We start from the raw sequence: 12,007 nt of genomic DNA on the forward strand, positions 1-12,007 counted from the left end.
GTGTTTTAAATGCAGTAGTCTGTTTCAATGGAGGTGTAAGAGCTAGAATGAATGACTTGAAGAACTTAGGAATAAAATGTGGACCTAACAAGAAAAATAGTATCATCACTGTTGACAAGGTGAGAGTACGGGATGCCGAAAAGTATGCTAAACAGATAACCAAAGAGGCCAGGATGAGAAATAGGAATATCAAGAGGAAGAGGAAGCAGAACTGGAGAAAGATCATAATTATGCAGTTGGGATCTTCTAATACAGGTAACTCTCTGAAAAGTACACTTTTAACTTTGCCAGCTGTTTCCCGTTAATACTCATTTTTCAGATTTAGGTACCAATAACTAGGAAACCATTCAAGATAGAGGACTAACTTTTTGTACATTACGTTGCCTAATGGAGTACTTGAATGTTAACCTATTTTCATTTCCAAAATTAGTAGGCCTGGATTGGGAAGAGAAAAATTGATACATGTTTTTTAATAAAATTAAAAAGAAAGAGTTCGGATTTTTCTTGCATTCTGTCCCAATAATAATGAAACAAAGTAGTTACCCATCTTCCAAGATCCATTCCCAGTATGTGAACAAAATTTGAGAGTATTTTAATGAAAAACAACTGAGAAATGTGTACCTGAAGTAACTTATACAATACTTTTTGGAAAACGTATCTGTCCAAATTTTTATTCATTTCACACACACTATAAAAGCAAATTAGTACTACATGGTCATAAACAGCTCAGAATATATTGCTTGTTATATGTTACATGAATAATACATGTACTTTTAGCATAAACCCAGAAAATACTTATTAAAGTGATGCCAAAAAAATTGACTCTTTCATCGTGTAAGAGTACGTGGTGTCCTTAAGACATGCTGTCCGATTATCCAGAGGTAGAGAGTTGTCGGTGAATTCAAATGTTGTGGGACTGGATTGAAGTCCAATTGTTTGTTTGTAAATCTCAATGATTATGTGTACCGCGAAGTTTCGCCAGTGGACAGCAATAATGATAATCATTAGAAGTATCGGAGTGGAAAATGGACACGGGTGATGTCAAAATGATTAATAAATATGCTTTGTGAATAAAGCACGGACCTAGTTTTGTAGAATATTTGCAAGTTAAAGTAATTTAAATGGAGAGATAACATGTAGTACGTGGAAGACTTTAATTCGGACAGTAAATTTGTTTTTAATATTATTTGAAAATTTAACGTTCTTGGACTCAATAATAATCAAAGTAATTTGTTAAGACGCGATAGAGGCACTTGTACATGATGGTCACGCTATGTTGAAGGCCCACAGTGGGTTAAGCCCATTTTTGATCTTGGAAGTCGAGCGGGGCAAAAATCCGGCATGAGATAAATGCTGGTTGGGACTCAGGCTTTGAGCGGGTGCAATAGCAGTAAAATAACGTATGAATAGTGCAACCAAGACCAACTACAAAACCTCAGACCTTAACCGACCTATCGAAACTGTCCATAATGGGGGCCACTGGAGTGCTAGCATGCGTTTGTTTTGATTTTGTAAGTCGTGTTGTTGTCAAATATTTACGGAAATTTGAACATTATTAATCGTAAGTTATTTATAGTACTAAAAAGGTTATAGATCTTCTTTCTGTGCCGTAAGAAGCTGTTTGTTCTCAAAGAGCTTATTTATGCCAACAATAACAGCGGTGATTAGGTTAATGATGATTCTCCTGTTCTTCTCTGAAAGTATTTTCTTTATTTTCAGTTACCTATGCAATATGTTCATAGTTTAATGTACTGTGTGTCTGGATGTAAGTAAGGAGTAGGGCACAAACTTCAGTGTTTCCGTTTCCAAAATACCTTTTATTAAGGCAAAAATGGGTTATGAGCTTTCGTAAGGAAGACATCGAACCGAATGTTGTGTCTAATAATATTGTGTGCATTAATCATTCTTTAAATCAAATTTATCTAATGCGAGTGACGCGCAAACTTCCGAAGTTAAAACTTTTGATACCTACCTTAGCATTTTCCCCTATCAGCCAACGTACCTTACTACAAAGAAAATTAAATCAGTCCTGGAAAGATCCGGAAAATCATGACCAAGATTTATGATTTAGAGACTAAAATAATCTTAAACGGTGGTGCAATAATGATGTAATTAATTTTCAACGTTTTACACTGAACGTGCGTAAACCAAACTGAACCCAAATTCCCGTGAGAGAAAATGTGGATTATGTCCTTTTTAATATAAAATGGAGTTGTACCATCAATTCTGGTGAGTTTTAAGGTGCCGAGTGCTTTAGATGGTCAAGTGTATCATACAAATATCACTTGTACCTACTAAAAATATCCAGGTGGATTTTGAAGGGTTGAAATTTTGTTGGAGAAATTTGTTTGCTTGTTTTACATAATGGGCTGTGGTTAATGGTGTTGTTGCATAGTATTTCATGTAAGGTTAATAATGTTTTCGTTGACATCTATATACCTTATTTGCTGACAGGAAATTCATATGCGAATATTTTTATACTCTGTGTCTGTTTCAACCTGATGTTGATATAATAATTCTCCCTTCGTTATTTTCCCACTGAAATTATAATTATACTTACAATACGCGATAACGCTACATTTTGTGTTTAATTGTTCATATTTTGAGCTAGTGAGTTGCATTTCATGGCGTTCGACTTGTGATCTTTTCTTTAGGTGACTCGGAATAAACCTCGCTCACCGATGTCCGCCATGTTTTTTCTGGATTGCGGTCTGATATGATTGTAGTTGGACTTAGTGCAACTGAAGGTGAACTTGACGTATATCAATAATAAAATTTAATTCAGTCCATGACCTCCGTCATATAAATTGCCCTTTCCATTTAACAGTAGTTAATTGTACTTCAGTATTACATTTCTGGACCTGACTCTGTTAGCTACCATGGGGTTCTGAGCTTATGAATTCTCACATATTTGAGTTTTATTTAAGCTTGCCACTCAATTGCCCGAGTTACTTCGAATTATCAATGTATCCGGTCGTAAATTGACTGGACGCATACTTTCACATGATTTCAAACAGATTCCATACTATCATAAACTTCAATGATTAATTCATCTTCGACTCCGAATCCATTGAAAGGTATATAACCAAATTTCACGCCTGTAACGTCTTCAGTTTTAGACATTTAAGTATTAGCATAAAAATAATCCAACTCATTCATTTCTTATCACCCCCAAGTGGATTTTCCGAAAACAAAAAAATAAGTGTTTCTCATTATTATTAAAGGAGATGGCAAATACCAATTTTCACGTCTTGAACATCTTCAGTTTTTGAGATATAAGTATCCACATAAAAATAATTCAAGCTATTTCATATGTGCGCCCCCCCCCCTCCTAAGCCCCTTATACCAATTGTCACGTCTGTAACATGATAAGCTTTTGAGGTGTACTGTAGATATACTCATTTTAAAAATTCACCCGTTTTTCATGTTTTCACCCTCCTTAAGTGGATTTACCGAAAACTAAAAATATGTACTTCTTTACTTTTAAAAGTGATTCCAAATAACAATTTTCATGTCAGTAAAATCTTCAGTTTTTTATCTATAAGAACCCTCAACAAAGGAATTGAATCCGTTTTTCTCCTCTTCTTGCCCCCCTTAAGAGGATCATCAGAAAACCGAAAAATACGTCTTTCTTTATCTTTAAAGAATAAACCCAAATACCAATATATACGTCTGTAAACTGTCAAGTTTTTGAGATAATATATATATATATATATATATATATATTCATTTAAAACATTCACCCCCTTTTCACCCCCCTTAACGATGGAATATCAGAAAATCCTCTCTTAGCGAGCACCTACACTTCAATATACATGTATCCACAAAATTTAATTTCTTTCTGTCCAGTAGTTTTGACTCGGCGATGATGAATCAGTCAGTCAGTCAGTCAGTCAGTCAGTCAGTCAGTCAGTCAGTCAGTCAGTCAGTCAGTCAGTCAGTCAGTCAGTCAGTCAGTCAGTCAGTCAGTCAGTCAGTCAGTCAGTCAGTCAGTCAGTCAGTCAGTCAGTCAGTCAGTCAGTCAGTCAGTCAGGTGGGACATGTTATTTTATATACATAAATTTAGACAGCTAGTTTTAGGAGACGCACCAGGACGCTACGGTCGGGCACAATATGGAGTGTAAAATATGTTATGTATGTATGTATACTGTATATGCAAGTACGTCCGTACGCACTCACAATCAGATTGCTGAATGGTGGTATAGTACAAAATTTAAAAATGAAGTATGTTTAAAAGTAAAAATTCAGATAGTTTCTACGTTAGATAAAATATAACACATACTAATTTAATAATGTTCGAAATTATATTTTCAGAAGTAACGATACAACATTCGACCTAGTGATAATTGAAAGGTTCATGAACCAAGCCTTCGTCGGCCTAATTCACCAATTGGGATCCCCTCCAGTGGTTGGAGTATTGTCTTTTGGAGGTATGTCAATATCTTACAACAACATGGGGAATCCATTCAATCCTTCGTATCTGGCAGATTTATTGTCTCCATACTCATACCACATGTCATTCTGGGAACGCTTTTACAATGCCTACGTATGTATGAAGATGATGTACGTATGGAGATCGGAGGTGCTCCCTGGACAGGAAGCCTTGCTGAGGAAATACTTCGGCTCTGCACCACCATCAGTATACGAGACTGAACATAACGACAGCCTGTTACTCCTCAGCAACCACTGGAGCCTGTCCTACCCACGGCCGCTGCTTCCAAATGTAGTGGAACTTACTGGGCTGCACGTACAGACTACAACTAAAATTCTTCCTGAGGTAGGAACATTACTTAACATTAGAATTCTATGCATTTGCGCATGTTATATAAGGCTGCAATTTTTCATCTTTATTATTCACTAGCAAATGTACCCGTGCTTCGCTACGGTTCTACATTGTATACGGATATCAAAGTAAATGTCGGTACATGCAGTGAATACGATTGTCTACGATGTCTCTTAGTGTTATTCGAGAAAAAGTATTGGGATGTCCGCATACGTTGTTTTCAGTGAAATGTACCAGTTGTGGAGTTGTGATGATAACGGCGGGCTCACTTGCCTACTGCCACTCGCAATCGAGTTGGGAAGTTTTGCTTGTTGCTTGTTGTTTTAAGGGCCCTAACATCGAAGGTTATTGGCCCATAGGGAAGTTTTCAGTATAATGGCAGGTCCCCTTGCCTACTGCCGATCACAATAGCTTTGGGAAGATTCCGATATATGGCAGGCCCCCTTTCCTACTTCCAAACACATTTCAGTTGAGGACTTTTCATTATAATGGCAGTCAAAACTGAGTTGTTCTCTTATCATTATAATGAAAGGACTTTTCCTAATGAGAGTCAGTTTACTGCCGGTCACACTCGAGTTGGTGAATTTCGATTACAAAACAGGCAACACTGCCTGATGCCAGTCAAAATTTAGATGGTTAATCTTATTTATAACGGCAGGCACACTGGCCTACTGCAAGATACAATCGGGTAGGTGAGTTTTGAATAAAATTGCGGGCTACCTTGCCTTCTGCCAGTCAAATCGAAAACGGAATCATTCATAGCAACAGTACGCCGTCCTTACTAATGCCAGATACTGGGACCTTTCCCATCAACCTCCAGAGCTCATGGGACCATGTGACAACGAAATTTACCCCGAACGGGTCATTAACACATGGGACCACGCACCACAGAGATCGATAGTCAAAGGACCTTTTCTGTCTAGTGGCAAATGTTACCTAACCTGTATTGTAAAATGTTAACCGAACCTATGAGCTAACAAATTCCCTTACGACAGTGCGAGGTCAACCGCACCTCCTCCGTTCCGAGATATGAACGCCGGCCTTCTCAGAGCCACAGACCGTCCGCGGCTACGAACATTATCTAACTTAAATCTAACTTACAGGCTTAAATGAACGGAAGTTGCTAGGATGCATTTTCTTGGCAAATGATAAGCATACATTTAAAAATAATTAAATCACTCTTGCTAAAGCACATAATCAAAATTCTATAACCCAGATAATGAAAATGAATTAATACTAATTAATCATTTAACACTCCCGTTGTCAAAATCAAACGAAAAATTGATTGCAACTTTCACAAGTATCAATGACTGGTTTGATGATGATAATGCTTGTTGTTTTAAGGGGACTAACATCGAAGGTCATCGGCCCCTAATGGAACGAGATGAACGACAAATGACTGGATTAATCAGCTCATTGGGTTCAATTATCAATTAGATTGATGATGAAATTTTCATTAAATTGTTAATTAAATAGTTGAGTAACCCTTCCTTCAAGTATTAGATGTTGATCAACCCTTCTCGTAATTATAAATTGTTGAGCACGTATTTCTAAATCCTACCACATATCATTCAAACACATCATCTCTTGACACATACTTAAAGATTTTGCGAATGCGAAGCTATTCTTCGGTAACATTCCCTATTTACATAATCAAAAGTGACTGAGAGGGTCAGAACCTCTTTACATCAATAAACACTACAAGGGAAACTCACGATGTCATATCCAACAGAAAACAATATTTACACATAAAATATACTGAAATCTATAACTCCTGAAAAGGAATGACATATGACACAAGCGCTGCCTGTATTCTTGTAGTAAACACGTCGCTGTGTTACTGGTAATCATCATGTGCCCCGGGACTCGAACTAGTGGCCTCGATTTCACCATCAACAGGGGATCCTGTAAATCCCTGGCTATCGCCTCAACAGGGATAATAATTAATTACTCTGACATTACTTTAATCATATCTTTGCTACTCAAATAAGCAAACCAAACATTATTGCCTCTTCTTCTATGAGCTGAATTTGTGTGTGAAAACCCAGTATCGTATACAACATTGAGACTTCTGTTCGCTCGACAATCCCTTTAACAGCGAGTCCTCGCTCAAGGCCGAGCCGTCAGCAATAAATCTTTGTCTGAGCCGTGCCCACGTCAAAGGGAGAGGCTCGTTCCATCAAACCATGTTTCCCTACAAATAGACATATGCTCAATGCATCTCTGAGGCTAATTATTTCAATACAACAGCATTGACGTATCACTCTCAATGCTCATATCAACTCGTGCGTTCATTACACTCTTCAAATATATCAAAATATCTCACTGCCATATTTTTTTATTTTATCTCATATTCACAGAAGACTTGGGTTCGGATACAGCTCATCGTATGGGAGATTTCTCCACGTTTTCCCTTACACACAAGCTAAAAATTATCATTACCTCAAAACAAAAGATATGCAACTGTAAAGTAAATTATCTTTAAATTAAATCAAAGAATTCAATCTCAAAACACTAATAAGACATGGGCCTAGCTACATTGGGGCGGATGGTCTTTCGAGTCCCAGGCACGACACAGGATGTATAACATTTACTTACTCTAAACATGCAATCTAAACTACAAAGAATTTTAATATTATGAATAGATTGCCTATCTAGTCCCACATTTAAATAATATCAACTGGAAAATATGAAGACCCTGTCGTCATGCTATTCTGACTCATATTGAATATTTAAATTAGAAGAAGGCTACTACGTTAACACCAATGTTCAGAAATTCCCCCCTTTCTGAAGCACTCTTGACCATTAAAACAAGCAAACATATGCTCATGCAATTAAATGAATCGGAATAAATTGCTTAAAATTAGCCTCAGTAGTTTCCTTCTCGGATTATCTCACATAATTAAAATAATAGCCTACTGACCACTCTAAGCTACCCTTATCTGACAATCTAATATTCATCAAATTATTCTAATTCTATTCTGACATTATCTACATATTTACAACAAAAGAATAACCGCATTCGCAAAATCATAAACTTGTACTCAACACTGTGTCGTGTTGTCCATCATTCGAGCCTCAGATGGCTCGCAGTGTATTTTACTCGATTCTGAAGCTGTTGTAGACCATGGGCTACAAACGTCCTGTGTCGATTCTTAAAGTCTAAGATTAACCACACTACGTTCACAGAGAATTCTTCTCCACACGTCACAGATACATTTAGTCGATACTGGCAATTGTAAAATTTCATTTTCTCTCAGTAGGAGAGTAAATATTCATTAATATTATTTCGGCAAAAGCTGTATGTTAAAATAATGAAACCACTTTCCTACTAGAATCATGCAAAGTTAATCCTCGGCAGACACTAGTACGATCACTGCTAGAGTTTAAGCATTTTAAAATAATGTGATAGTGGATTCATGTGTTCAAAACCCTGTCTTTGATATATGTTTTTCTGCACACAAAGCCTATCACTACGTAACATTTCGTTTATATTTACAATAGGACTGACGCGGGATTGACCACTGTTAATGAACATCATATAATATACTAGAAATGACCACCATTGATGTGGTTGCAGCCCTATGATTGCTTTATCAAACTGTGAGACACGCGTAGCAGCTCTGCCTAAGGGATAGCAGCAAGAGAGTTTTCTATTTTCTGTTGTAGCTTTTGCAGTATGTGAGAAATACTGGATACATCTGCCCCTCCAATTCTCCTCCACAAATAAAAATCACAGGGAGAGAGATCGGGCAATCGAGGTGGCCATTTGATTGCACTGCCCCTGCTGACTGTCCTGTCCTCACCAAACACTTCATGTACTCGTGACAAGGTTATTAAGGCGGTGTGAGCTGTTGCTCTATCTTGCTCAAAATATCCGTTCTGTTTCTGTGTGTTGATTCACACATGGGTTAAGCAGTGTCTGGAAATACCGGTTAGCATTAACAGTTTCGTGAAAGAATCGTGTCACGATGCGGGCACGAGACACTGCGCACCACACATCAATCTTAAGGTTATGCAACTGCTTCTCGACGTATTAATGGGGATTTTCTGATGTTCTGTGAGATTACATACCCTGGCAGGCTGAGCCATGTCTCACCTGAAGAAATAAACAACCGAGGATCAAGGAGTCCTGACTCCACTTCATTCGGAAACCACCGGCAGAACCAACAGACGAAGGTTCGTGTGGACGCTTTTATGCGTGCACAACAGTTAATTTGTAAGGATGCAGTTGAAGGTACTTTTTGATAATGTTTCGACGCGACGATCTCTTAATTTTTTAATTCCCACTTTCACAGATAAACGGCGTTAAGATTTCGTTGGACTTCGTTCCAGGCCTTCCTTCACTCGAACAACGTTTTCTGGAGTTCGAACACTTTTCGGATAGTAACGGCTTTTATTCACTACAGAGCCAGTTTCGCGCCATTTAGCGACTAAGTTTTGCATTGCAGACTTTGCAGAGGTTTAAAAAAAACAGTTCACGTCTTAAAATATTGCCCTAACAGTTTTCCACAGGTTTTCCACGAATCTTGCTTCGCATAACACACAACAATGAACACACTCGGTTTTATCGTGAGCAAAATTTTGTGTCGTTTCAACTGGTCACTAAACACGTCTGCTCCTCTCACTCACTCACTCACTCACTCACTCACTCACTCACTCACTCACTCACTCACTCACACGTAATGACAGAAAGACGTACTCGGGACAGAGCAAGCGGGAGATGCGCTTGCGTAGTCATGTGACAGCAGCCAATTGGTGCATCGAAATCATGGTTTCCAGCATTTCCTGTGATGGACAATTCTGCTATTCATTAACAAGGGCCAATTCCGTGGTAGTTTTATAAATATTTTCCGAATAACTTTTATTTATCCCACCTGGTATGTCCCGCAACAACTGTGTTATATCGGGCTTCTACTGTCATTGGTATCCTAAATCATGAGACATGGCCTGAGGTTGCATACCTCCAATCGTCGCTGATTAAATTTCATTTTTAATCTTTATTTTATGTTCATATTTATTTGGAAATCAATCTTCCTGGCACCCAACTTGTAATTTTATATTTTGTTCGGTTGCAGGATATTTATTAAATCCATCCTTGATTACGGATGTAAAGTTGCAGATTTCTTTCTTTCAGGACATTAAAAGTTTTCTCGATGGCGCACAGCATGGAGTCATCTACTTCAGCTTGGGTTCAAATGTGAAGAGCGTAAATCTACCGCAAGAGAAACTGAAACATATTCTCGATGCTTTCTCTGAGGTACCACAGCGTGTCCTTTGGAAGTGGGAGTCTGATTCGTTACCAGGAACGCCAAGCAACGTAATGATACACAAGTGGCTGCCTCAGCAGGATGTACTGGGTAAGTAGAGTTTCCAAATCCAGAGGTCACCCTTGCGGTGCTGAAGGTACCCTGGACAAACTAAATATTAAGGTATAACAAGGGAAGAATTTTGGATTATTTTACAGCAACATATAACACGTACCCAGGGAGTTTACCGCACAGCTGTGGACTTGCATTTGGAAGATATTGGGTTAAAACCTCACTGTCGACAGCCCTGAAGATGGTTTTTCTGTGGTTTCCCACTTTCACGCCAGGCAAATGCTGGGGCTGTACCTTAATAATTACAAAGGCCGCTGCCTTCTCTCTCCTAGCTCTTTCCTGACCCATCATTATCAGTGTCTGAAAGCAAAGTCTCGTCCATGCAACCATTATTTTCTGTCCTCAGCTCTTGGTTACATTTCATAAGAGCCATAATGAAGAATCTGTGCCTAGTCTTGAGCCACACCCCCTCCCTTACCGACAACCTATCTCACCATAAAACACACACGTCGGAAGATTCGAGGCGTGGACAGCGACTAGGAAAGGCCAAACACAGCCCTGAACTGGAAACGGTCCTCATTTCAAAAAGTAGAACAGGAATGAGACTAAAGCTACTAGCAATAAAATCCCAACTAAATTTAAATGAGGGTTTATTGATATAATAAAATCAAAAATAAACAAGAAATGAAGCCAGCAATTAAAAACTATAAAGGATACGTACATGTGCAGAGCTCATCCAATTGAAGTCATAACACTGATGCGTGAGCACAGCGTTTTCAATCACCAAGCTTAAATTATTCATAAGACGGGCTCACCGTCTCAATTGCAATCTCGCTACATAATGTGGTAATGTGAATACAATCCACACGGATCAGCTAGGTCATTCTTTCCCCGAGATTAATAGAATTCAATACATACGCGTCTATTTAACTTCTATATCCGTCTCAACAATTACCACACAGATCAAAGCTCCCACGCGGCATGGAGAAGAAAAAAGGCTCAGTGAAGATAAAAATAAAATGCGAGAGATCACAACATAGCACAGAGTAACATCTCTGGACCAAAGGAATAAAATTTAAACCCAAAGAGGATCACAGGCTTCTAAATAGCCTCAATAATAGAAAAGAACATGGCGGTCTCGTGGGCAAGCAAACGGCCGTGATTGAAACCAAGGCAAAATAAATATTACCGTGATGGCAACAAACATGAGGCACAGAAACAAGATTAAAATATTAAACTATTAAATGAGCTGACCGATACGTCATCCTTTCTTCCCTTTCACTCACCAGCACAGACCCAAACATTCAGACATTACCGGTATCGGCAAACAATATGAGCAGTTGCTCTAGTTAATAAGTTGAACACAATCTCATATATTATGACTCTCATGGTCACAACAAAGGTCTCACATATGTCAGAGATAGCGTGCACGGCGCAGACTATTTGCAGTAGGGTAATAGAGACCCAGTGGTCACACATAAACCCATCAGATCACGCACTCCGTACGACACGAAAAGATCTCCGCGTCGACACGCAGGACATACATTCATTGATGGCGAAATACTTCACAATGTAGTGCACGTAAATAAAATCAATCAGAGACCAAACTAACATCATAACTTAATCACAATATAGACAACTAGCACGGAGCCCACTCATGCAGCAGAGCAGTACGCATATCAATCGGCCATCATTAGAAGAGGCGAGCGGTAAAATTTAATCGTAGAAAAAATATAAATACAAGGATTACCATACCTGTAATATCAATAATCAAAGTAACAAGAAGGATGGTAGTACGGGTCAAGTTTAAATCTGTTAAAAACCCATTCCTGGCATAAAAACGCCACTCCAATTTGCGTGAGGTACATGTTTATATTCCACACACATAATGCTAAGAATCGCT

At 38.4% G+C, this 12,007-nt stretch overlaps 1 protein-coding gene across 1 annotated transcript in view; it reads left to right on the top strand.

The window, feature by feature from the left end:
• The window catches only part of LOC136866666 (UDP-glycosyltransferase UGT5-like), an 89,904-nt gene that overhangs the window by 57,368 nt on the left and 20,529 nt on the right, over nt 1–12,007 (top strand). Inside the window, exons 4-5 of the mRNA XM_068226800.1 lie at nt 4,315–4,777; nt 9,921–10,143. Of these exons, the coding sequence (XP_068082901.1) occupies nt 4,315–4,777; nt 9,921–10,143 (686 nt within the window). The remainder of the gene's footprint in view (nt 1–4,314; nt 4,778–9,920; nt 10,144–12,007) is intronic.

This window comes from Anabrus simplex, chromosome 3 (assembly GCF_040414725.1).
Source record: "Anabrus simplex isolate iqAnaSimp1 chromosome 3, ASM4041472v1, whole genome shotgun sequence".
Taxonomy (NCBI): Eukaryota; Metazoa; Arthropoda; class Insecta; order Orthoptera; family Tettigoniidae; genus Anabrus; species Anabrus simplex.